General features: G+C 44.5%; 1 protein-coding gene across 1 annotated transcript in view; it reads right to left on the bottom strand.

Moving 5' to 3' along the window:
* Positions 1–1,369: 1,369 nt before the first annotated feature.
* The window catches only part of FRMD4B (FERM domain containing 4B), a gene marked incomplete at its 5' end in the record, with an annotated part of 42,099 nt that continues 15,938 nt past the window's right edge, over positions 1,370–27,530 (bottom strand). The window contains 15 exons of the mRNA XM_010082506.1: positions 1,370–1,545; positions 2,991–3,123; positions 3,715–4,520; positions 5,631–5,756; positions 6,966–7,113; positions 8,427–8,480; positions 11,710–11,938; positions 13,181–13,300; positions 13,390–13,523; positions 14,320–14,461; positions 14,973–15,111; positions 15,601–15,677; positions 24,999–25,085; positions 26,007–26,064; positions 27,135–27,200. Of these exons, the coding sequence (XP_010080808.1) occupies positions 1,425–1,545; positions 2,991–3,123; positions 3,715–4,520; positions 5,631–5,756; positions 6,966–7,113; positions 8,427–8,480; positions 11,710–11,938; positions 13,181–13,300; positions 13,390–13,523; positions 14,320–14,461; positions 14,973–15,111; positions 15,601–15,677; positions 24,999–25,085; positions 26,007–26,064; positions 27,135–27,200 (2,440 nt within the window). The remainder of the gene's footprint in view (positions 1,546–2,990; positions 3,124–3,714; positions 4,521–5,630; positions 5,757–6,965; positions 7,114–8,426; positions 8,481–11,709; positions 11,939–13,180; positions 13,301–13,389; positions 13,524–14,319; positions 14,462–14,972; positions 15,112–15,600; positions 15,678–24,998; positions 25,086–26,006; positions 26,065–27,134; positions 27,201–27,530) is intronic.

The following is a 27,530-nucleotide window of genomic DNA, read 5'->3' as shown; positions in this document are numbered from 1 at the left end:
TCTAATAATACAAACGACTAAGTACCAGCTTAACAAGTGTGTCCTTCTGTATATATTACATGCTCTGGAATATTGGTAAAAAATGTCAAAAAAGTTTATCAGAAACTTTTCTATTCACAATATGAACAAGTAACTAATCCTTTGTATAAAAGAAAAAAAAAAGCACCATTTATGGAATCCTGAAGCACAGTACAGCTGAGAAGCGAGAGATTTTACCGTATGCAAACACATCGTCGGAAATCACGCAAGATAACCCATGCCAATTTGTTCCTACAGATGGATGACGTGAGGTAGGTTTATCCCTCTTAGATCAAGACTGCAGTCGCCCTTTTTTCCTACACAAATGGTTTTGTGAAAATGCTGTTCTGTCACTTAGTGACTCTGCAACGCACCTGGCAGTTCAGATGACTCGTGGTACAACCCTAATGCCCCTCATTTTAAGGCACCCACTTGGGGTTTGTGTTTGCATCCACCTTAAAATACTGGCACTTACAATCAAATTGTTTGCCATGTGATCACTGGAGCTCCCCACTGCAGGTCCTCAATTCGCTGTGGCAGAGCAAAATTGAATCGTCACCCGCTGAACAGGGGTCACTGTGCAGCCACTGTGAAAATTTGCCTACTCCTCCATACAGTGAAGTTGTACCATGGAAAGGTCATTAAATGTGAGGTTATTGATTACACTTTATCATGGAAAAGAGTTCAAAGTTTACTGCTTCTGTTTCCAAAATCCATAACTACCTGTAGTTTTACACGACATATTGTGTCAGCAAATTATTTTCTTTCCAGAACTTGCTTGTGGTGCCCACAAACACTCTTAACAACACCCCCAAAAATGGATAAACTCATTCAAACCTCTATAATAATAATTTAAAAATCCAGCCTTCCTTCAAGTACTGTTCCAATACTAAGTCACCCTTTGCCTCACTCACACACACAGTATCTATCCTTCATAAGCTTATGAAAGTCCTTCGAGGTCATCATAAGCCATGGCGGAATAAATTTTCATTTTTTTCTTCTTTCAGATATCAGAATTGTGCTCCTAGAATTCCTGGTTTTTCCACAAGAGTCTCCTTTTCACATTTTTTTTCTTTCCTCTGAGGTTTGCCTTCAACACCTTCCAATCTTCCAAAAAAGTGCTTGCTAAATATAAATACTTCAACCAAGTGCTGCATCTAGTTATAGATTAAACCGTGGCTTGCCCCCTTGCTTGTGTAGGCTATCTGGCTTCAGAAATAAATGCCGTTCGTGGTAAGACTTTGTCATGTTGCTACAGTCCCTCTTAATGCTGAATCTAATATTTCCCAGCAAAACAGCCTGCTTCCTTTTCTTGTTTGGTTTGGAAGTTCCACCCGAGATCTGCCTCGGAGTCACAGCATTTTGTGCAAGGCACACAAGAGTACAAATGTGGGGCTGCAGGAGGTCTACACGAGTGTCCCAGGCTTTGAATCTTCGTGCCAGAATAACCTCTGCTCGTTGCTGTGCAAGTCTTCTTCCAATCGGCTCTCATCCTCGCTACCCAGCTGGCTCGTCTCTGCATACGCTCTGGAAGAGAGATATGGCATCAGGCACCAGTGAGAGTCAAGAGTCTTCCCCAGCCCCCCAAGTGCTGCACAAACTCCCGCAACCCCCTTGGGCTTGAAGCTGGTTGAGTTCACCCCAGTGTAATTTGGATCCAAACACAAACCCAGTTTTTGTGCTGTAATTAGTTGAATTGTGTGCAACAGGATCTCAGCTGCTCAAATTAGTCAAGACTGTGGAGCGTATCAATTATTTGTTTGCCATAATCACAGTAAAATAGAAAATAAAACAGACGGATGATCAAACAAGTGATTCACAATATGGAAAATTAATAGCTAATAAACCTTATCAAGAAAAAGCTGGCAAAATAAGCAGAGTTTCCAAAGCCCAATTATAGGAAATTAAGAATTTAGTAGAACCTGTATTTTTAAACACTATTACCATAGATCTTTTAAATCACTGAAGTAAAAAAAGCCCATGGCATTTAGCTTAGAAATGAGGATCTAGCAGTAGCTTTTGTATCTTTTTTTACACTGTAATTTATTTTAAAACAAACAAAATTGAAAATCCAGTAATTTCACACAAGTCAGCCTGGCAGCAAGCACAAGCTGCAACCCACGAAGCAGGAGGCACAAATGTGTGGTACTTACTACGGCTGGCTACGCTTAGCATAAGTGTACTTAAACGTGCTGGGGGCAGAGCCATTCCCCGGGACAGGAGGTCTCTGTTCTCGCTGATAACAGCCGGCGTACGATAGTGAGGGAAGAGACCCAAAGCACAGAGTAGAAGCAGCGAGAGAGCTGCAGGAATTTCTGCAAGAACAGAGCAGACTCTGGGCTCCCTGCGGTCCTCGGGAGAGACCCACTGCAGGGTCGCTCTGCAAGCCGCAGCATGTCCCGTCTGGTTCCCAGGTCAAGCTCTGCCAAGCGAGATGCACCTGGCAGATGCAGTATCGCCTTTGAACACCAGCACTCAGGCATGAGGTTGAAGTGAGGTGTTTCCTTTCCTTGTTTTTCCAAAAATTTATCACCAGGCTCTACAGCTTCATCAACACAACAGGACTGTGTCCTGCTGGACTGCTAACGGGGTGCAGGGGACATCCTATGTCACAGAGGGTGAGAGGGACTGGGCTCAGAGGGGGCTCTGCCCCATGACACCACTCCAAGCATCGCAGCTACTGGGGAGCACAGGATCTTGGATGGTCCAGCATCAGACCGAGGAAAAGGCTGTGCAACAAATGAGTCCTGCCTTCACTATCACTGCTTCTCCCTTCCTTGAATATCAGTGGTATGGTTAGTTAGTGGTGGTACAGCTGATCTACTCCACACAGAGGAGACTTGCTCTCACAAAGACAACATTATCATTACTCTTCATCCTGGCCCTTTGAAATCAAGCTGGTTTTCTCAGAAGTTTTAACAGCCTGTGAAATGCAGGAGGAAGAGCAGAAAATCCTGATATACTCTACTCACCTGCTTTGCAAAGGCAGGTTGCCATAAACATTCCCGTAACAGCTGGCGTAAGAGGAATGAGACAACGTATCGTAGTCTGAAAGTCCCAGTGCAAGCGGGTTCCGCCAATTCCCAGAGGTGTTTGCGGAAGATGCTGGAATTAAAAAAAATATGACAGCAAATTAGATCTTTCTCCAGCTAAATCAGCTGAGACAAATGAGACAATTCTCATTAGCGATCTCTACTGCTTTCTGCAGGACACAAGAGCAGACAATGCAAACACAAAATATGATTTACCAGCCCTGTAGGGAGGAAAGCACTGTGCAGGTAGTGTTTTGGAGCTAGGGAATCTCCTTAGAAAGACCTTCTGACCCAGTCAGTGATGCTCACTGAACTGTCGTTTAGAAGCCATGATGGCAACTGCATTTACACGGCGTAAAGTTTTGCACGTTGCTTCTAGGTGGTAAACACACCTCTTGGAAACCCATATGGCTCTTTTTGCTTCTTTGGACTACTGCACTTACAAAGAGTAAAAGGCAGTTTTACCCATAGGAGAAGGCAACAAGCAAGCCTTTCTTCCCAAGCATGGAACAAAAAGACCCTACTTGGTTCCTCATCCACCTTTCAGGACAGAGCTCTAGCCTTGCTTCTATTCTGCTGACTTCACCAAGGGAATGGGGAGGCAGAATTTGATGCACAGAAGGGATTTATAAAAACACTCAGCATAGAAGAAACCAGACATTACCCGAAGAGAAAGATGACACCCGACTGCTAGGAGAACACGGCACCTGCAGACCAGCAAAGCCCAAACTCCTTTGAGATCCTCTGTCAGACTCAAAGCCTGCCTGCAGGCTATGACCCTGTTCCTTTTGACTGGAGGCACGTTGGTACCAGCCACGGAGATGCTCTGCTACTAAGGCCTTGTGAATGTTTTTGGTTATATGCTCCGTTTTAGCAACTTGCTTCCGTGGAAGTCTTAGGGTTGCATATGGGTTGTGCGGCACTCTGTCCACTTCATCCTCATGGCAAGACCTGAATTCCCTGTAACGGTCATATCCATAATGTGCTGATGAGCGATAGGAAGGATTGACACTGTACTGTCCCTCCGTATCACTCTCATAAACATATCCTCCATTGTAATAAATGTCAGATTCAGTGTAAGGGGAATATCCAGAAATATAGTAACTAGAGGAAGGCTGCTCCTGACTTTTGTGGTAGACACCATTGCGGACATCCTTCTGGGCAAGATTTGGCATGCTTCCTGAATTTGCAGCAGAAATGTGTTGTTTCTTTGACCGTCTTCGACCTCTGGTCCTGTTGTCAAGTGTCTGAGTAGTATAATACGGATTGGGAGTAGGCGTCACACAATAATATTCTGCACTTGACTGGCTAGTGTAGGATGATCCATCATCGAGGATCTCTGTGCTGCTGCTTCGCTGTGACTTTGAGAGGGTGAAGGTTGCCTTTTCCGCAGGAGTCTCAGACAGAAGGTGCGTTTGGGATTCCAGACTTCCACTGCGCTGCCGGCAATGGTGTGGGGAAACATCTGGCCTGAAACAACACAGATGTTGGTTGGTTAAAAGCAACATACATGGAGAGCTGGAGATGGCACGCACGGGCAAGTCAGACATGCTGCCTCCCCAACCAAAGCACAACACAAACTCAGTCTTTTCTTTCTACACAGAGTATGTGCATTGCAAGAAATTCAGGTTGGCTGAATTCTGGATTTTTGCTGCAACAGTAGGAGATCTCATATAAAAATCTAGCATGGTGAGCAAGGTTAACCTGTGCCAGGGATACATGCAGCAAAGCTCACAAACTCACATTCTGTAATGATTTACAGGAGTGCCCTCAGTTTGTAGGTAGGTAAAGTCTACACAAGTAACTGAGCTAGGAGCAGAACATCAGAAGATGGGTTTCCTGTGGCTCCATCTCTCAAGGCTGCATTACCCCAGCCAAATAAACCATGACCTCTTGGTAACATTGTAAGATTTATAGCATCTCTCCTTCCCCAGCATGGATTCTCAGCTGCCTAATAATACAGGTGAGCTCATGTTGCAGCTCTCTTCCCATAGTAAGGGCACCAATCGGGATCTCTCTTCTCCATCTGGCCATTTACTTTTTCAGGAGGCTTGCAGGAACATAATCCACAGCAGGCATCTGTCAGCTTGTGAACAGGTTTTTGTGGGGAGACCACTAGCTGACAGGCAATACGATTTCATAAGCTTCACTCTGTTAGAAAACAAGGCTACAGAGGAAATGTAAAATAAATTCTGTCTCTCTTACAATTATTTTACAGAAACTTTTTAAACAAGCATGACTTGTTAACACTCCCTGGAGGTACCTATCTGGAAACGACCCTTCTCCTACAGTTTTTCATAATCAGATAGGCAATACTTGTGTGCTAGCTTCCATCTCACTCCTAATTTGACAGGGTTTATGCTCACACAAACGCTTTCCCTCACCTGTCACAAAACTAGTGCAGGACTGTGCAAGGTGATGGTGGCTGATATTAACCTTGTGCCTCCAACATCCAGAAAAGACATTTTGAGAGCTTTTGGGAAAGCTGCACAGCAAAGGACCCTTTACCCTCTTAACACCATTTGACTTATTCTTCTGCTGCCTAAGATGGACACTGCACTTAAAACAAAGCCCCCTTACTGTAAGTGGCTGCTGCTGTAGGCATTGCGTGTGAGCACGGGCGTTGTGGGCATGCTTCTCCCTCCACGGGGCTGGGGTGGCCGATCCAGGGTTCGGTAAGGACTGCTCTGAGTTGAAAGTGGGTCCCTGTAACAAAGACAACCCCAGTTAGGTTAAATGCCATGCAAGTCACAGCACACAGAATACGTGCACCTCAAGTCTTGAAGAAACAAAACAAAGGGCACAAAAACCAGGTAAGGGCATAACTGGATGTGCTTCCCCGCATAAAGTGCAGAACTGTTAAAGAGGAAGAAAAATTCAAGCCCTTCCTGTGGTTCAAGGGAGGTCCTCACAGGGTGACCTGTAGGAAAAGCTGCCGCAAAAGGCCAGAAATATGAAGCAGAAGAGACAGAGCAGGTAACAGAGAAGCAAAGGAATCAGGTTTAAAATGAAGAACATCACAGCTAAATGGTTACACATGGATATAATCCAACTTCCGAACTTCATGTGGAGGAGTGTTTTGCTTATCTTGAGGGACAGCTGAGAAAAATGAAATGACATGACATTCCCCAAAACTTAAGAAATATTTCAGCTTGCTTTCAACAGCCTGCTCATGCAAGACACAGTCCAAGAAATATCACGATCAGTGGGAATCCTTACACTGAGAACAACTAGCACCAGGTCAGACCCATATAACATGATCACACAACCATCAGCAGAGCTACTGCTATCGATGCGCTCCATGGAATTGTTGTTCTAGCTCAGAAAGTGCCTAAATCCCATGGATACATACAGGAACCTCAGCCAGTCACTGCAGCTGGCACTATGACGGTAGCTGGCTGAATCCCAGTAACTGCTCTTACATGAAGAGCTGCCCACCAGGACTTACACAAATTCTGTACACTTTGACAATGTACCTGCTGAAATACCAGTACCATCAGGAGGGATGGGTATGGTTTGGTGTTATCTGAAGCCATTAAAACACAGTCATCAGGAAAACTACAAGTTGTATAATTAATACTGAAAACAAACCACAGAAAAGGAGACAAAGGGTGACAGTACTAGCAGGTACAAGCAATTCCTTAAATGCAGCCCTTGCTATTAAATTTCTCACCTGTCTCAAACCTCTTCAAAGACTACACTACCATACAATTTCAGAGACCATGACAACTACTTATCCACACCTCTCTTACTAAACAGGAAATTTAGCCCCCATCACCCAATCCTGTAGTTGCAGGGGAGTGTGGAGGCAGCAGGCTCCACTGGAGCCCCCGCAGTAACAGGAGTCTTGGCAGGGGCAAGATGGAGTTTGCACCAGCAAGGTGGAGAGCAGGGCGGCAGCAAGACTTGCCCTACCTGGAGTGTCTGGTTTCCAAGAGCTGCTCATTTATGGATGACTTTCTGAGATGAATTCTCTCCACCCCGAGGGACTTTGGTGGAGGAAGCCTTGGAGAAAGCTGCGCAGAGCCAGGTCTCTGTGCTGGCATGGGAAGAGATTCATTGACTGTTGGAAAGGAATACATATTTTGTTAGCAAATCCTTGATATTTTTTCCCTATAAATTCAAAAATCTGTAGCCCCCCACAAAGAAACACTTTGCACTACAGAGACAAGGACGGAAATTGTGAATCTAGAAAAGCTCTCCTGCCTGCACCAAGCTCTCCTCCACACAGACAGGACATTGGGGAGGCTCTTACAGATCTCCTATGGAGATTACACACAGCTTGGGGCACGCAGTGGAACTTCCTTGGGAAAACACCTGTTTGCAGCACAATCCCTCCCAGAGCCGAGCAGGCAAGCTCAGCCTTTGCAAAAGCCAGTTCCTCTCCTTCACCTTCCAGCTCTTTACTTGAAAATGACATTTTAAAAATTAGTTTTGAAATACAACCTAGAAGGGATTGACTTCAAAAGCAACTGAATGAGCAAAGACAACTGACAGACAAATTTGGCTGAAGGCAGTTGGGAAGATGCTGGTTTGATCCTTGTTCTCATTTTGCTTAGGGCACAACAAAGGTCCCATCAGAGCCAACAGGAAACTCCAACTAATATATATAAATGCAGGACAAGGATCATAGAGAACACATTCACAAGCCAAAGCCCTGGCTCTACTTCTACTTGTACAAGCAGGAAGCAGGTGTAACTCATTTTAAAGCACCAGATGGGTTGTAAAACTCTAAAACTGTGACAAAGTGAGATCAGAATCAGGGCCTAACTGAAAAGTGAGTAATAATTTAGATAATGATTGTCCCCCAAATGATGATTATCCAGTTTAAGGGAGAGGCAAGCCAAGTCCTTTGCACCTTGTGGAACAGGGTGTGAATGTGTGTGTCTGTGGGTGTGTGTGTGAAATGAGTAAGCTGAGCAAACACCATACCCATGCAAGCTCACTAGGTAACAGATAAATGAAAACAGATCGTTAATATCTGCGCCTATTCTATTTTTTTGGTAAATTTTATAGTAGCTGTGAGGACAGAAGGGCTGGGCAAATCCTCCCAGCTCCTAACTCCTCCAGCTGCCCATCCGCTTCTGGCCAAGTCCTTGGGAGGAAGTATTTGTTTGAAATTCAAAGCCTTCAGCTTGTAGGTTGGTCAGGTTAAAACCAATCACCTTCTCTAAAGGCGACTCAGATCAGCTCACAGAGCAGACACTTTCAATAACTAACTCCTGAGGACAGACATTCCTGATCAAGCTCTTTTTTCCTCTGCTATAAGGTAACTTGTCATCAAAAGCCACCAAAATAGTAGGCTAAAGGACATTAAATCAAAGGGATGTCCCTGAAAGAGCACACTTCATAGGAAGAAAAGGCTAGGCAACATACCATCATCATAGGTTGTGTCGGACAAAGAGCTACTCTCAGATGGAATTATATCATCTGCAAATGAAAACAAACACTTTAAGGACAGGAGGACCAACATTAATTTCCAAATATCACATATATTTTATTTTCTACAGCTTCAGAGACAGCTGCTACTTGTAACACTCCAATTTGCATGCTTTAGCCCTCAACAGCCTGAAAACAGTCCTGCTTTGGAGTGTATCATGACCTAATTGTGTTCACTGCAGTTCAGCAAGCTACCTACGGAATGATCAAAGGAGATTTTTTTCAACTGGAGCAGGAATCATGCCAAGATTTACAAAGCTGTTTTCCAACCAGCTTCCAACAGATCTCACAGGGTGTTTTGGTGCTTCAATAGGAGTCAGGAGCCTACACAGACATGTAGATCTTGGCTGCTAGCATCTCATCTCCTCTAGGTACACCTGAAATACCACCAGGTAGGTACAAAATGCCTTTTGAAATTTGGCATTCACTTTTGAATATTTCATCAGCATACCAATACTATTTCAATTAAATTAATATAAATCCAGAATAATTCCACTGATTTCAATCAAGTTATTGCAAATCCCAACAACACAGAGAGAAGTAACTGTTGTATGGACATTCCAAGTTTTTTCTGTTTCTTTTGCATTTTATAATTTATTCAAAGACCTGCCTGTCCTCTCACCTTGATATTACACACTACCACTTGCTCAGAAACAGCCTGTCCTTGCTATGGTTTAGAACAGACCAGCAGCGGCAGAGAAATAAGGCTGGTGATAAAAAGCAGCACCAGAGAGAATTAACTCAGACAAAAATCTGTTCCTAGACGGTTTCTGGCAAGACACAGTGCTGGTGGGTTGAAAAGTTTACATGAACCTTTTGCATGAGCAAAAGGAAGCAACAGAAGATGGTGGCAGCCACCTTGTATATGATACCTGCTTCTTCCATCAGTCATCATGAGCATATGCAACGTACGCTGCTCCCTTGCTGTTGTGCTTTGCTGCGAGGGAAGGCTTGGTTACAAGAATTCGGTAAATAGAGCAGCTTTTCAAGAACAGCAAAACATCGGGCTGGCCCCTGCCCTGCGGGGACTTGTCAGACCACCGAGGATGGGTTGCAAGCAGAACACTGGGAAAAAGCTTCAGGGGAGCTTATTCATATGAATTTGACCACGTGGTGGTGAAATATGGATCTGGGCCCAGTGCAAGGAGGATAAAAGCCTACCTGGGGAGGGGGGTGGAAATCCAGTTTAAGGCTACGCTGCTGGATTCATGTGGGGTCTGCAATGCTGACATATGGGGGAGCTCTGAATTTAAATCCTAAATCTGTGCAATTCCCTGCAAAAGTGGAAGAAACTCCGGGCTACAGAGGAAGCAAAGGAAAGGGAGAGTGGAACATGCTGAGCATGAGACACTCAAGTATGTCCTTCACCTCCCATCCCTTGGGGGCTGGGATGAAAATAGCTATAGTTTGATTCAATCAATCAATATTACTATTTAACATGTTATTTCCAACGACTCATTTGCCAAATTCACAAATGCAAGTGACTCATCACTGCTCAGACTTCTGAAACCCTGAGCCTGAGAGTACCGTCAGTGATGGTGAAAAGGTTACACGTAAAATCAATTATTGAAGCAGATGACAGTTCTGCTTCAGGTAAACAAATACGTGCTGCAGTGCCAGTCAGGGACTGAAAGGGAATGCAGCTAACTCGTTGCTGGATAAGTATTTCCTGTCTTGCAGTCCCTACCTGCAGGGAGACCCTCCAAGACAGTCTAGTCCCTTCTGGCTGTGCCCACCTTCCCAGAGAGCAAACAAGGATGTCACATACCAAATGCTGCAAAATGATGGATTACGTATATAAAGACCAACTCCTAAGTTGCTTGTTTGCACAACAGGACAAAAAACTTCCCACAACAAACAACAGGGACTGTACATGGATGCTCCTCATGCTGCTCACTTCAGTGAGCCTTTCTGGTCGTTCAGTAGCTTCCTGGCCTTCAGTAGCTTCCTGGTCGTTACTACACAGCACGTGTCCCAGGTAATACAGGACCTCCCACAACTAGTATCCAGATTGGTGAGTAAGAGACTGGAAAACCAGATGTTTTTCTCATCTCTGTCAATCAGGAACTAGCTGGGCCACATTAAATAGCAATCATCAACCTTTCAGAATAAGCACTTTGTGATGATGGATAGCCCAGTGCTGCTGTGGTTTGTGCTGGGTAAGAATCCAAACCAAGCTCTCAACAGGAATGGGACACGGTGAAGGTTTCCCCAACAGAAACCTGGCAGCGCAGAGGAGAAGGGTCTCCTCCAGGGAAAATACATGTTGGCAAGAGATCTCATCTCAACGGTCAGTAAGAGGATATTGATATAAACAGCAGAGAAATCTTGCATTTTCTTTCCCACCTTGCAATTCTCAGGAAAAACCCCACTAACCTTGCAAACCAGCATTTGCTCTGGGAGTAAGAGGAAAAAAGAAAACATTTAAACATAAAAATTATCCATATATATTTTCCACAGATGGGACAAGAAAAATATGTCCTAAAACTGTTAATCACCATGGAAACTAAAAGAGCCTGCAATACCTATGAGCTTTTACTACTCTCAATATCCTTCAACTGGCTTGGATACTAGCAAATTTCCATGTGTCGTCCTATGAAGCAGCAAGAATCTCACCTCCCTTAGGAAAATCACACTTTCAGAACAGAGGCCAAGGGTATCTGCTTTCACTGGTAAATGGATTTAGTAAAGTAACCTGTTTGCCACTATTTACATTCATAAACTCTTGAACTCTGCTGATGTCTACCTGGAAATCAGTGATTTTTAATCAAGAAACAAAGCCTTTGATCCTTATATTTCTTCAATCCTATAGAAAAACTCTCATGCTCTATTTGTGCTACACCTGAAACACTGTGGAAGGGAAGGGAGAGAGATCTTGCACGTGGCAGGCTAGACATCCAACTGCACTCAATGCACTATGAATTCAGGCACCACACCAGTTTCGGCCAAGACACTCCTGGCAGCCTATGTATAGCACCTGCACTCTGTACCTGGTGCTGGAACGTGTCTGCACTTGTTCCTAAAACTGCAGCTTACTCTGCCCTCAGCCTATAAGCTGTGCACTTAGTATCAGATACAGCAATTGCATCTTTTTCTTACTTAACCTGCCTTGGAGAAGATAAAAACCACAGAGAGAAGATGTAAACAAAACTTAAGTGAGTCAAGTGACTTTTTTTTTTCCTCCTGTTTTCACCAGAACATGGGGAATTCTCTTGCTTACCTGGCAGAGTGAGAGTTGATTTCTGTGTTGGTTTTTTGCCACACTTGATTCTATATTCATTTATGGAATTTTCTATCTCTTGCAGCTTTTTTACAGCATCAGCATACTCTTGCTTTCTTTTCTTCTTCACATTTTTGCAGAGGTCTGCCTCACTGGCAAGTTTCTTTGCAGCTTCCACCAGCTTTTGCTGTATGATAAAATTGCTCTCCAAGTCCTGCAGAGCAGGATCCTGCAAATATGCGAGATGAGTTATTTGCTTATATTCTGGGTAGAAATTATCAAAAGAAGTGATCTGTTTTTTATGGTAATGAAGTGAAATCTTGAGCACAAAACACAGAAATACCGAAGTTTATACACAAAGCATCTCAGCATATGAAACCCTTAGATCTTATTTCTATGACTACTGTAAGATTATGAGATCTCTTGAGAAAGGTCCAAAGCTCTTGAGCCTGGGTGATGTAAGATAGACAGCTAAATTCAGGTTTAGAATGCTAAATGTCCTGCTCAGAGTCCAAGCCTGAGAACATCTGCTCACGGTCTCTCTCTACTTTGGAGAAAATAAAAATGGAAATTAGTATCACCGTGCCTACGTAACAGGGAGTTGGAGGCTTCAATTAATTGTTTGTAAACAACTTTGAGAAGCTTGGATGAAAGGTATTGCAGAAGTACTAAGCAACACGTTATTAAATCTGGCCAGCAGGATTTTATTTCAATAGCATTTAAGCTGTCTACGTAAAATCAATTTGCCGCAGACATGGATTGCACCAGACCTGAGAGCCAGGGCTGCAAGTTTTTGGCGAAAGGCAGATGCAAAGTGCCCAACGCCTACTTACTATTTGGATGATGCAGCTTGCTAAAAAATCTCAAAAGGGATGAGGGGAACTGGTATGTGTCCAGAAACTGCAAATGTCTGAATTACCATATCTCCTGAGTCAGTCTCTGCCAGCAAAGTTCATTGCTTCTTGAGCAACATAGAAAGCTTTTACTTAGGTGGAACTCGCATTAAGCCAGAGATAAGTCTCCTCCTTTTGTCACCTGTCACGCAACTCTGTCAAGGACAGATGATTTTGCAAGTGGGACAGCGCACACCCCTGACACATTCTGGGTTCAAACAATCTCAATGTGACACAAATTGATGCTTGAAAAAAGCTCACAGCCACGGGTTGCTAAATGGTGTTATGCACCTGCTCTTCTCTAATTAGCAGCAAAATGTCCATTAAAATTCAAGCAGCGTGGCCAAATCAGGGGTTGAGGTCAGGATTTTAAGGCCTTTTGAAATGGCCAACTTCCTGCTCATTTTAAAGTCAGCATGGCTGAAATAAGGGTGGCACCCTATTTCCCAGCCTATGCAAGCGACTGTCCCAGCTGCCTCTTCTCAAACAATCCGGGCAGAACTGGATTATTTACAAGCGACTTTGGCCACCAGTCTGGCCACCCCACCTCTGCTGTGAAAACAAACTGCAGTGCTCACCTCTTCACTTGGGAGCAGGTTGTCATCCAGCTTGAACGCTGTGCCAACACGTCTCCTGACCTGGGGAGGTTCCTCTCCAGCGCTCAGAGGATACTCCTTAGGCATCTTGCCTGTCAGCTCCTGGGGAACAGAGAGCGCTCCACGTGAAGGTCTGGAGGAAGAGAATAGCTCTTGCCCACCCTAACCCCAGCGTAAGGTGCAGTTCTCACCGCCTCTCGCAGGCAGATTTTCTTCAGTTCCTCAACCTTCTGAAGTAGTTTTTCCTGAAGGAGTTTCTCTTTCTTCTTTAGTTCCATAATTTTCTCCTTCTTTTGTTCTTCACTGACCTCTGAATCCTGAGACCCTGAAAAATACACTCTCTGTATCAGAGGATTTCCAGGCAACAGCCTTTTTTTTTCTGGTCAGGTAAGTGGAGGTCTCCCCAAAGCAATTCAACCCAGCAAAACAACACATTATTCCAAGTGCAACGTCCAGCTCTTGTGTCATCCAGCAAGCAGGCTTTTAGGAAATCCACATTTTTTCAAACCCCTAACGTATATACATGCATGACAAGTCCCAAGCATACACCCTGAAAACCCGCCACCCAGAATATAGATATCCCTGATGCATTGATCTATGATAAACTTGATACTTTAGCTTTGACTTTGCATTCAAGCCAGAGGGAGGCTCCTCACTTGGGCTTCACCTCAAGACACATATGTGGGGCAGACAAGCTTTTACCTTCCCACTTTTCTCGTCCTCTGCAGTCAAAGGAAAGATTTAAAGTCCACTCCAGATCTGAGCTTTATTTTGAAGCATTTATCTTTGCTCATTTTCAAGGAAGCTCGAGGCAATTTAACTCCTAGTACAGGTGCTTAAAGCTAGCCTGCATCAAATTTCCCTTGGACTTAGATGAGACTGATATCAAATTCCTCATGGACCAACAGTATATGGGTGCTTATCCATCTAGAATATTTTTATTTCCTTATTTAGTTATGGGTGGGAACAGCAGATTATACCACTGATGTTACTGTTTCAGATCCATAACTAATACATGCATTCACATGTGTCACTACTGATGGTCAGTGAGCCCGACTTTCCCTTCTAACATACCCAAGCCCCACTGTACTTCATTACCTTGCATTTACACAAAGTATTACCTGATGAGATCAAACTGCCATTGCTGGCCATAATAAGCTGGTTCTTTGCCTCCAAAGTCCCTAGCTTTGAAACTTTTGGTGTTCCCATCTCTGTCAGATCCATGGCGATATCATCCAGACTTCTGGCTGAAGGAATTTTTGCCTGAAGGAGTTAAAAAAAAAAAAAAACCAGCCTCACTGAGTTACCTTTAATTAACTTCAGAACACAGGGTCAGAGAAGACAACGTTTCACACCTCATCTACCACAAAATTAAGGGCTAAAGCAACAGGATCTCACAGGAGGTCGTGCTGCACAGGGCTGTGCAGGCATTCCTCTCCCCCTCTGCCCCCAAAGCCTGAGCCACCTCCCAAATTAAAATCTCTCTGCTGTTTGCACCACGTTCTAAATGAATGTGAGAAGGAAACAAAAGAAAAAGCAGATTAAACAGTGAGACCTGGGAATTCCCTCTTCTGCGATTACCCCTCCGTAACCTTTAATTGCAGCTAAGCTAAAATACTAACACACTGTCACTAACAGACTGCTCCAAAAGCTGACAAAAACAATTCGTACTTTTTTCTCTGAAGAGTAGTTCATCTGTGGAAAAACATACACTGAAGGATATACAGGAAAGGTGTTGAAACTTATGCCCACAGTAAAATGCCTTATAACTTACTTTGCTTTGCTTTCTGTCCAAGTAAAACTGGTGCTGACTGATTGCCATCACCCAGATGGACTTGATCAGGGAAGTGTTTGCATACCAGGTTTGCACTACCAGCCCACTCTGACCAAAGGTCCTTCTTGACACTGAAATTCTGAGATGAAAAGAAATGGAATTCAGAAGAGGTCTTTGAGGTTTAAAGAAGTCATGTCCGGGTCCTGCAGCCATGTTCCCGGGTCTCCTGCTGCACAGGCACTAAATTACAGTGGCCTCTCAGGGAAGGGTTTTGTAAAGTGAGCAAATCTGACCGTGACAAACGGTCCTCCCTCTGCTCCAAGAACTCTCTTGCTGGACATGACAGGCAATTTGAGAGAAGGACACCCAGAGCTGTAGCACATCAACAGTTGCTCCAGATTGGTCACTATAGCTGTGACCTTCCTTCTGCCACATCACAGCACTACTTGTCCATCACCCACAGCTTGGATCCAGCCCCAGCTGCCCCGCCAAAGGCAGGATCAGGCTCAGTGTCACAAAGCCCGGAGTAAACTCAGGTCTGTGTCAAACTCAGACACCTCCCATCCCCATCCATCAACTGAAACCCGAGGCTGGGTAAAGATTCATCCCGCTGCTACAACTGCCTTACCTGCGGGGATCGTGTACTTCCACAGCAAATTTCTTTTCACGGAAATAGAGATTTTCCAGCTGTTTCCATTGAAATAGCTACAAGAATGAAGAGAGAGAAACCGAACACTGTCACTCCACGAATCACCACCAGTCTTCTCCCCGCAAAGTTATACAATTTTAGCAAATTACAACTCCTGTGTATATTCAGCTATGGTATGGACTCAGCTCTAACAACATTCATAACATCAATTAAAATAAGCACATAAATATAAATATATAGGATGCCCCTCAAGTAATTTCACACTCTTACATACAACGCATTGCATCTGTTTCCATCAATAGCACATTTAATTTTACTGGTAGAGATTCACAGAGACCTTGGGAGGGCAGCTGAAGTCTTTTTCTCTCTAATTAAATGCAAAAATCTGTATACAAAGTAATTGTATAGACACCTCTGGTCTCTTCCCTTAGTCAGAACATCCCCAGGGAACAGCAGCAGCTTGGGGAAAACCAAGACCTTTCTTTTCTGAAGACACTGCCTGAGAGATTCAGCATGACATTTTGGAGCAGGGGTAGAACACATACAGAGCAAGAGCAGCTACAGGAGGAAGCCACGCCACAACACATACAACTGTAAGGAAACCACAGACTTCCTGCAAAGTGCCAGCTGGGAGAAGAGATCAAAGTCAACCAGGGCTTGGCAGCTGCACCCGTGGGATCAGAATTTCATACGAATCCACTCTCCCTTTGCACCAGTGTTAGCCCCTCTGGAGATGATCCATCAGGGGTTGCATCTTCTCAGCCCAGCTTTGGCTGAGCTGTTCCCCTGCACCTCGGTGCAGGTTTCTGTAGCACCACCTCCTGCCCCCTCTCCAGCAGGGCCAAGGTGCGTGGGGACACATGGAGACCCATATGGCTGTCCCCAGGACAGTCACCTGAAGATGACGGTGCGCAACAGCACACACTGTAGTTCACAGCCGGCTGCTTCCCAGAGCTAGAGCCCACCGGCTCTTCAGCTTTCTTAGCACAAATCCAAAACACTGCCTCTTACTAGCTAGTATGAAGAAGGTTAACTCTGTCTCAGCTGAAACCAGGACAGAGGTACTTGAGGAACTTCCACCCAGGCAGGGCCAGAGTGAAGTGGGAGAGATCAGCTGGCAGCATCAGCAATTCAGCCGAGGCACCCGGGGCACTGGAGACGCACTCCTTCCTGACAGGAGTTTTTCAAAAGCCCCAAGGCTGCAGCCACCACTCCAGAAGTCCCCAGCACGGGTGACATTCTCACTGACCTCTGCCAAGACCCAACACACTGCGCTCCAACTATGGAAGAACTTAAAGTTTTGTAAAAAGTTACGTATTACCGCACACTTCATTTGAAACATTCTTAACACAGATAGTAAATGAAATGTAACCCGGTGCATGTGTTCGTGGGGAAAACTCCAGCTCTTTCAGCAACCTTTCCCTCTGTTTAGTTAAAGCTTTCCTGTCTAGTACTATGATTTATTATTAGATCCTGCTTTACGAAAAATGCAGCAAGGGGAAATGTCATTTACTAGAACTAATTAGTCATTTTCTACAAGATTGTGGAAGTTTTACTCTGCTGCTTATCTTTGTATTAAAGGCACCCTGTCCAGCCACATTTACTTTTCAGAAGTGCCCTCTTTTAAATAAATACATTTTTAAAAACTAAAACAGCTCATGCAGTATGTCAGGACACTGAGCAGCAGCACCCATGGGTGCTCCAGCACACATCCACCCCCAGCGCGACCCCGGCAGCTCGCCTGCCTCCCTCCCCGCACTCACCTCCCGGCACCACCGGCCCCTTCTCCCCGGCACCCCTGGCCCCTCCGGCGACTGTCAAGGGTGACAGGGGGGCCCGCCGTGCCGCCCCGTGTCGGTGCCGCTCGGCTCTCGCCAGCTTCGCCTCCCACTGCTGACACACGCCTGACATCACCACCAGCGACGCCTCCCGACCCACCCTTCCCTCCGATAAAGGGAAAAACGAACCCCAGAGAGAACAGGAGAGGGTTGTACCGAGGGGCTGCACCCCACAGAGCCCCTCAAGGCCTTGAGGGGGCCTGAGGCAGGAGCAGGTGAGGTGAGGGGGCTGCAGCCAGCCCCCCGCAGCGGCCCAGTCCCGGCCCCGCCGGCCTTGACTCACGCCCGAGAGGCAACAGGTTGGACCAGAAGCATCGGGCCGCGTTCCCGCGCTCCCACGCTCGTAAAAACCATGGGCGTGCTTCAAACATGACCTCTGGAAAAAAACCTGCCCTGCTGCCTCTTATCGGTTGTGGGCTCCCTGCCCCCCCTCATCACTTCCTCTGGGTTTTTCCCCTCCGGACACGCTCTGCATTCCCGAGGGCTGCGGGAGAAGGGGTCAGCTGTCCCAGGGGCAGCGGGGTGAAGAGGGTCACATTTGGCATGGGACAAAATGCAGCTGTCCCACTACCTTGAGCCACCTCCTGCCCAGGCCGGGGGACACACCAGCACTCCAAGGGGCTGCAGGGACCCTTCTGCCCGAGCAAATCAGCCCTGAGTGAGATGCATCCCTGATCTGTGGTGCCAAGAACAAAAAAACAAACCACCACAACCCCAAACAACATACCAAAAAAATAAAGCCTTTGCATTTGTAAGAAAACCTGCGTGGAACTGCCTCAGGATGTGGGCAGAGCTTTGCCCCATTTCCTCCCCACCCTGTGAGACCTGTCCCATCCCAAAAAGGAGCTGACGAGAGCCTGAAACATCTGCAGCCAGGTACATTCAGCACAAAGACATCTGCCTCCTTCCCAGAGACACGCAGGACTGGGACAACTCCGCTGCAGAAGAGATGGGGAAGCAGAATTTGAAATTCTGCACACAGGACACATTTTTGCTCTTATGGACTAAAAAGCACCCTGTCCTTAATCTATCTCACTTAAGAACGATACAAGCTCTTAGCAATCAACTCCTCTGACAAAATCCCGCAGGCAGGTCCCAAAAAAAAGACCAATGATTTTTATGTGTAGCTTCAGAATAAGCTGTGGGCTAATAATATTTATATAGGTGCACTTAGAAATAATAATGAATGGATGTATTAATGAGTTTCTGCCTAGCACGTCTGGATTCATGAAGACAACAGGAGAAAAAGGCCTCAATACAAACGAGGGCAAAAAAAAAAAAGTAATACAGAATAAACCAGAGTAAACCAAATGCAATTCTATAGACTCCTTCAAATATTTTTTCCTAAATTGTGGTCAAGAGGCTGTACTCAGGAAACTGTCACTGCACTAGAGTTTTCCTGCTCCTTTCAGATACACCCTAACTGTATAGACATGCTTCTAAATCATTCCTAATTTCCATCTTACCTAAATTACATGCATATTAAAAGACAAAACAGTTGTAAAAAAAAAAAATCTGGAAATCTGAAACTGGTTTTTGAGGGCTGGAAGAACAATTAGGAATAATTAAAATGTTTTTGTGGAAGTTTTGCAATGTAGGTATGTTCCCTTTAAGCATATGATTAGGTCCACCTGAGTTAATGAATGTTTTCTTAATAGCCTTCCCATCCATTTAGATTGTCAGATCCTTAAAGGCTTCTGAAAAAAACCCACTGAGTATAGCAGGGGCTGCCTGTCCCACTCTACAAGCAGAATTTGGCCTAGTCAAGGTTTGTTTTCCGGGTCTTTCTGGAACAGGCAAAGGTGCAAAGCATCCCAATCACACCTCATTCATCAGGCACCTCTGTGCACCAGCCAGACTTCCACCACGCAGATGCTGCTTCTGCCAGCCCAGGAGTTTAAGCTTCCCGCATTTCTACGGGATTCTCTTCAATACACTGCAGAAATATCGAACAAAAAGGTATCACCTCCTAACCCTCTTTCCCATACAAAAAGAGCTGTAATTGTAGTCTAGTGAGAAACAAAGCAGACACAGACTCCTTAAGTAGTGAGACACCTTAACAAAAGCAGCTGCTGGTTTTTCACCTGGTAGATCTTGCACCCAGTTTTGAATAAAATGCAAGTTTGTCCGGGCCCAACAGCAGGAGCTCGCTGGCTCAGAAAAACGGCCCCATCAGGATAACAGGCAGGAGCTGGCAGAGCCCTCACCTTGAGAAAGGTGCAACAGAGTTTCTCAGGAGCCCCTTGCTTAATATTCAAATATTCACATCAGCCTGATACATTTTGTTTAAAAAAGTTTTTTGGTTTTGTTTTTATTGTTTTTGGGGTTTTTTTTGGTGCAAGAGGGTGAAAAATCTGGGGTGGAGCTGGCTGGAGGGGTTGAGAGACCAAGCACTGCTACAGAGCTGCAGCACCAGCCCCGGGCACAGCACGTGCCAGGGCTCAACCTGGGATGTTTCCAAGGCTGACAGCAAATTTTGACCAAGAGCTACATCACCTGTATCTTGATTTTCAACCCAAGGGATCGTTAGGTAAGGTCAGCACTGAAGTGCTGCAGCATTTGCAGCAGCCTTTCCCTCGGGGAAGCACTTTCAAAGCACCTCCTGGTACATGCGGTGCCTCTAAGGATATTCGGCAACCAGCATCCCAGGAACAGGCTGGGAACAGCAATCTCCAGACAAATCTGGCAATTCAAACCAAGGAAACGTAAAATATTTGTGCCTGTAGGAATGCACCCCACCCCTGTGAAGGAAATTACCACCCTGCCAGCAAGGCTGGAAGAAAGGCTGCGTTTCAGCCCCTCCGCTGCAGTTTGCTCTCTGGCACGCTACCTTCAACTGAAATCGTTTTGTTTCAAATTGCTGTGCCTGGCCATGGAGGGAGGCATTTGAGGAGATGGCAAGAGAGCCAAACTTCCCCACCTGCAGCAACTTCTGAGAGGAGGAGGCAGACGGCTCCCACCTGTGCCAGCATAAATTGGCAGAGCTCACCTGGAAGCATCCTTCATCTTTTACATATTAAAGCCCTGTAAAACCCTCTTCAATCACTTTTTTTTTTTTAATAATACATTATGAGCCATCCTTGCCTGGCACCAAATTGTCACAAATAGGTGTGTGTTTTGAGGCAGGTCATCCTCAAGCAACTTTCTGCACATCTGGAAGGAAATAGATTTCAGAGCAGTCTCGTAACAGCTCTGTGTTTATTTTAAATAATTATGCAAGCTTAGTATCTTGTATCTAAATCAATGGCTTCTACTTGGTGAGAAATAAACACTGTAAAAGAAATCTCTGCCTAATTAGATCCGCCTGCTGAGAAGCCTATATGAATGCTGTTGTGTTCTGAAAACTCAGCAAAGCAGGACAGCAAATTTACTTCAAGTTAATGTTCTGCAAGGGAAAACTTTCAGCACCAGCTCTTAGTATACGTCGAATTAAAATAAAAATATCATCAATATTGCCCATTTCAAAACTAGTATACTCTTAATAAAAACACTTCGGAGAACATAATGTATCCAAGACAAGCAGCATTAGAATTTAAATTCTTGTAGATTTGAAACAACACAATAGCAAGATTAGGTCTGCTCTTCAGACATTACAGTTCATTTATCACCAGGGAGTCGCCCACAGAAACACAATGAAGTGGGAGAACAAGTCAAAAAGCCAGCAAGCTGCCTTCTCAAATTCCTGTCCCTCCAGGGATCACCAGGTATTGTCTGAAGGCAGAATAAACTCAACTCCTACCCTAATACACGCTCCATAAACAAGACAATGCATTGTTTATCTCACCAGTGAGAAGAACAGCGGTAGAGATAAAAGGAAGACCTATTCTGTTTTGAAATGGCATATGAAGTCCTGGGACCTGTTTTATGCTTTTCCTAATTGATTCAGAGGAGACTGGGGATGGGATCTTGGATGCCACCCCATAGCAAGCAGGAGGCTTCTCTCAGTATTAACTGCAGCTGAGGAGAGAATATGTTTGCAAAGCAGCAGGACTGCTGAGTTAATCCCAGGTCTGAGCTGAAATCTGAAGAAGGGTTGGCAAATCCAGAGTTTTTATGCCCTGTGAGACCTCAGGATTGCAATCAGCTGAGCCCAGTGTAACCCCCAGCCAGTGTGGAGCCACTGGTTTTATCTACGAAGAAAAAGAATTTTCATAAATGACACAAAAAGTAACTCTCCATTTTCAGTCTATTGCAGCGCTGGAGCATGGTGCTCCCCTTGCCTCCCATCAGCTGGCAGTCCCAAGTGAGGGGTAAAACATGGGCTCGCTTTGCTAGAAACCGCTTCCCAAAACCATACAAGCTTGCAGGAGTGACTTAACAGTAACAGAACTGCTTTCCCCAAAACATCTCAGGTCAACCAGCAAAATATTAATAGCCAGACCCAAGCCTCCCCAGCCAGCTTTACAACCGACAGGCGCGTCAGGTTCTCCTGGTCCAGCCCCGAGTTACACACCATCCTCTCCAACACCACACGTTCCCCTCATGGATGACTGACATTATCATGCACAAGCGTTGGCAAGGCTGGGTGATACGGATCTGGAGATTGCTTCATGCAGGTCTGTCATGCAAGTTGTTTCCTGTGAAGAGTTCTCAGCCTTGGACTTCATGCAACAGTGTTGATCCAACAACAAACTCTTGGGATAACCACTGTGCTCCAAGGCTCATATTTAGATCTCTTTGCCTAAAGACCTACTTCGATCAAGCCAAAAGATTTTGCTTTTTGAGGAGGATGGTTATATTTCTTGGGATTTAGTTGACACTGCATTAATGGGTGCAGTTGATTTTATATATATGATTTTTTAATTATTATTATTAAAAAATGTTCTAAAGATGGACTTGGCTCTTGCCAGATGCCATGATGAGCGCACTAAAGAAATGCAGCTATGTCTCACAGCAGCCATGAGCGTTGCAGAAAAGACACAGGGAGCAGAATCAAACCTCCTGGCATGAATTCACCTTGAGCACAGGCACCAATTGCCATTCAAAGCCTCCCCACCTGAAACTCAGCAGCTTTCCCACCGCACTGGTATCAGAGAGGTTTGCACACCCAGAGATCACTTGTACCTTTAAACTTAGGAAAGTTCAGCTTGCTCTTCATTATACTTGGACTCAGCCTTTCCCTTTTATCGAGTTAATCAGCTGCATGTATATTTAAACATCACTAACTGGAGAAGTGGAGCACAATAAGGATGCTCTTTCCCAGATGGCTAGGGATAAACACAAAAGCACTTCTGATCCCCAGTATAAACAGCAGGATAACACCAGCACATGGCAGTTCTGAGTTTGGCTCCACCCCAAAAAGCAAAGCAAGAAAATTCTGCTAAATCCAGCAAAATTAGCACCTCTGCTCCAAAAGACAGGCATTGTTTACATGCCTGCTCCCCTCTTGCCTGCTGCTTTGGAAAGGACTGTGCTTGCCGACTCCTTGGAGATTCAGGCAAGCTATACAGACTCCTCTATCTGAAATATATTTTGAAACATATGAACAAACAACAATACCGGTTAAGAGGAAACTTCTGCCTGCCACGGAGGCAGCAGCAAGGCTATAGCTACACTGATATAAAACAGCAGGATCTCAACATTTTAACTCCAAAACCAAGTCTGGACGTGGGTGCCTCTCTAGACCCAGCATCTGCTCATCTGCTCCCCTGCCCCCCCACCATCAGCACCAGACACAAATCCACAAGGATGCTACAGCCATATCCACCTCCACTTTTTCAATCAGCTTACTGGCATTAAACTTTCTCTCTGCATTTAGGCTCGCCTCTCCCACCTTCTCTTCTAATCTCCATCCTCTGTGGTATAATTATAATTACAGTAAAGCAGACAACTATTATCCTTTCCATTGTAACACTTCTACTGCAGAGATGACCTTTGGTTTTTATTTTATTTTCTTTAAACACAACTCCTGCTGCGTTCAAAGGCAACATGTTGCAACGAACTGTAGCAGGGTGTAACTTGGTATCTGGGCCCTGTTGACCTTAAAAACTTTTCTTAATCTGCCTGGTTGATGTTGTAAACTGAAATCCCACAAGCATAAAAACTACTTGGCAAAGCAATGCTTCTAGCTAGGCACGCTGCATTTTCCTAGAGAGCATTGCTGGTCACAGCTGGACATTTTGGCTAGAGAATGATCTGTTTGACCTGACTGGAAAGCAAACCTCATAGATGTTGCCTAAAAACAGGGAAGTGCTCAAGAGCAAGACAAGCTCCTTGATACTCTCCTTTGATGCTCAATGGCTGCAGTAACACTGACTTGATTTTCTAGGGTTCGTCTTGCGTCACTGTCAGGCATGGTAAGAAAGATATGGGGCTAAACTAAGTGCTTTACTAAACAAAGCAAAGGAAGGACTTAGGAGTTCAACCCTGGACACACAGGTATATAAATATACTGAAAGAAACCAAGTCATAGCCTGCTCTGGAAACAGCAAAGATCAAGCTGCGAGCTTGAAGGGGAATTACTCTTAGAAAAAAAAAAAAAAAAAAAAGCTTTGTTAAGCTGTGTTTTTTGGCACAAATACGCTAAACAATATCATTTTGCAAATGTAAAATTCCCTGGCAGGAAGCATACACTTCATGTGAACTCCTGCCCAGATCGTTCCTGGGGAAGCAGAACAGCAGAACCCCAGGTCTCCATCTCCTCACAGCTTAGATGTTCCAGTGAAGACATGACCAGAAAGAAACCACACACCTCTGACCCAACAGCGTGGCCCCTGCACGTGCAGTTCTGGCTCTACCCCCCAAGCCAAGCGGGTTAAATAACTCTTCAAAGACCATCAGGGCTCAGTCCTGTCGCAGGGAGACGTACACGGCAACGGGACTGGGCGAGCTCCCAACACACCATGTGCTTGGGCTGCATGATAGATTTCCAAGGCTGGCAGAAGACCCTGTCAGGGCTGGCTGCTGGGGGCTCTGAGGGAGCCAGCAGTGTGATACAGGCCCCTCCGCCCTGTTCAAACAGCATGGGAGGTTGTTGGCAGAGTTTGCTCTGCAGGGAGACGCGCTGGGGAGCGGGGGATGGAAAAAAGAGAACAACCTCCAGTATTTGGCATTTACTCTCAATCCCCCTTACAATTTGTTACTTCATGAAAACATACAGTTGCCTAAACAGGCCTGCAGTATCACACAGTTCCCTTCATATTTCACGGATATCAGTGGAACCTTTTGTCACTGCACACACAAAAACCACCTGTGAAAGCCAACTGAAAACACTGCTTGAGTACAAGGCCTTTAGTTCAGGACTTCCAGAAACCCAATTGCTTCACACTTCTGGAGTTATCTCTCGAGGCTGCCAAAATTCCTGACAGTCCCAAGACCACCAAACTCAAGACGACGCACGAGCCAAAGCTCCTAAAGGGACTTTCCACTATTTATGTGAGAGGGAGAGTTTTATTGCCCCGGTGCCAGCAGTATTCTCCTGCCTCCAACTCTTGGTCTTTTGCTCTGTAGTCTAATAAGCAACAGCTCAAAAAAGTGTATTCTGACATGCACCATCCCCCTACCTCCCCTCAGGAAAAAATCAAAACCCAAAAAACTTACTTTTCTGGGCTTAATTTTGTCTTGTAAGTCGTACTGGCCTATTCCTTTGTAACTTATTCCAAGCCACCACGGGATTCCTTGTTTATCCTGAAAAAATGGATGTCTGTGTGAACAAAGAGCTACTTAAGAATTAAGCAGTTCCAAGATTAGAACCCATTTCATTCCATGACAAGTATGAGTAGGTACGGAACAAGGACACTTTTTGAAACAAATCAATGTGAAGTGGATTGCTGGGGTGAATGTCGAAACTTTCTCCGCCTGCAAGAAACTATGTGGTGGTTGTGCAAAGTGGACGAAAAAGCAACAGTGCTGCTGAAACAACACGGTGTCACTCATTGCAGGAGTGGCTGTGAGGGGGAAAGGATATTGGGCAAAAAGAAAAAAAAAAAAGCAGCCAATGACTGCATCCACTAAATTCAGGCATGGACAGCCACAGAGGGAGAGAACAGCACAAAACTTCAGCTTCTTGGGTACCACAGTCATGGCCATGACTCCAAGTTAAGGAGACATCATCTCAGCTGAGCTCTTCTGCACAAAACACTTTGGCCCAGGCTCTGCTCTACAAATGGGAATAAATGGTGTATTTCCATCACTCTCCAAAAATATTTCTCAGCATTTCCCCACTCCAAGTACACACCCATTAATCACCTGCCTTTTAGAAGCAGTCTCTTCTACATTGCAAATTTTTTTTTCTAATCTTGATTAGAAATGTCTCTGAGGAAACTATTAACTGCTTCAGATCTCCAGTTTAATTAAGCAGACATGAATTTGACTCCTGGTAGGATTACAGAAGGTTTTACAAAGATTCCTTTCTGTCTTCTGTAACACATAATGCTTTGCTGCTCTCTGGAAACTATTTTAAGGAATATTGAAGGGGGAAAAATTATAGAGGTTGAAAAATAGGGGGGGTTAATTCTGACAGAAGAGTACTGAATCAGACTACTCCTATCAGAATGCAATCCCATGTAACAAGCTCAGCAATCACATTATCTATGGGCATTCACTAACCTTTACTCCATAGTAATGAACTCCATATGTTGGCAAAGCTTCTACCACTTTCATGTACCTGTAGACAGATTTATAGCATATCAGATGATTTTCTCTGGAGAAAATAATATCTATTAACATTTTTTTTTTCACACATACATTCAAGACATGTAATTTATCATTTGCATATTTTGTAGGTCTTAATAACTGAAGGCCCATGTTTTCCAAAAAAACCTTATCATCCTAGCCCAGGGAAAGACATATTTTGGCCCAGCTACAGAAAATGGAAAATGTTTAATACAACAAAACATTCTATCTCTTATCAGAAGGTCGGAGAACTGAAAGTAAAAATTCTGAACTGAACAAATGAGCCTTTTGGGAAATGTTGGTGGTTAAGACCTGCCTATAATTATTCCATCATGGTGCTCTGGTTACAACGGATAGGCTCCAAATGAAAGTGTTTGTGCAGTTGTATGACTGTTTCATGAGGCAATTCAGACAACCACTGAAGAGGTATTTTTTTCCCCTGTTCCTATTGAAAGAAGCCCCTGAATTATTGAGACAGAGTTACAGGCATTGAGGTACGTGAGAAAAACTACAAGTTGTCTACATCATGTAACCATGGCAATCAGCTCAAACTTCTCAGTTTGTAACACATCCCACTGCATTTGCCTGTAGGAACTACAGTAATATTAATGGTAAATTAAAAATAAAATTCCACAGGCTCTATATGCATTTTGGAAGAACTTGTTCTTTTGAAAGCCAAATTCTGAACATTTCAACAAACATGCATTTGGGGTTTTTTTTACAGGACTTAAGGTAATACTTGTTCTTAAGTGGTGGGAAAACTAATTGATAGCAAGCAGGGTATGGAGAAGAGTCTTCCAATAAAGTAAGGTCTAAATAATTTCTTTTATATTTGAGGTATCTGAATGAGGGCACACAACCTTAATTGGAAGCCTGTAAAATCTGGAACTTCAAATAATTTAACTTTGATATATAACTGAATAAAAAAGAATCTGACAGATACAAATAGTAAAGTCTGCAAGCAATAATGATCAAACTACCCTGCATTGCCGCTTCTCAACAAAAAAGAATAAAAAAAAAGTAAAAATATCTTCTTCACAAATTAACAAGTGTTATACTCACTGAACAATGGCTTGTCCTCTGGTCAGACCTTTAATTTGTGTATAATGCTCAATTACTCTGTCCTCACTGCAAAACAAGCACAAAACCCAATTTAGAGGCTCAGTGACTTTTTTCATGTGTGACGGCATCTGCCGAAATTCAGACGCCTGCTCAGCATGCAGACAAGTGTCCCTCTGTACGGTTCTCGCTCTAGTTTACATTCTGTTTCTTACTGATTTCTTTCCCACCCTTCATTAAGCAGCGTGGAGCTGCCTAGCTGATCCCCACTATTGCACACTGCGTTCCAGACTAATTAACGAATCGTTTGGGATCAGCCTGCTCTGCTGCAGATGCTGCTGCAGAATAATGGCACTAATTGTGTATGATTTCCACTTTTCTAAAGGACCAAAAATTCAA

The sequence above is a fragment of the Pterocles gutturalis genome, unplaced genomic scaffold (genome assembly GCF_000699245.1).
Source record: "Pterocles gutturalis isolate BGI_N339 unplaced genomic scaffold, ASM69924v1 scaffold36544, whole genome shotgun sequence".
Lineage (NCBI taxonomy): Eukaryota > Metazoa > Chordata > Aves > Pterocliformes > Pteroclidae > Pterocles > Pterocles gutturalis.
The sequence above is the reverse complement of the archived record's forward strand: the minus strand, read 5'-3'. Positions and strand labels throughout refer to the sequence as shown.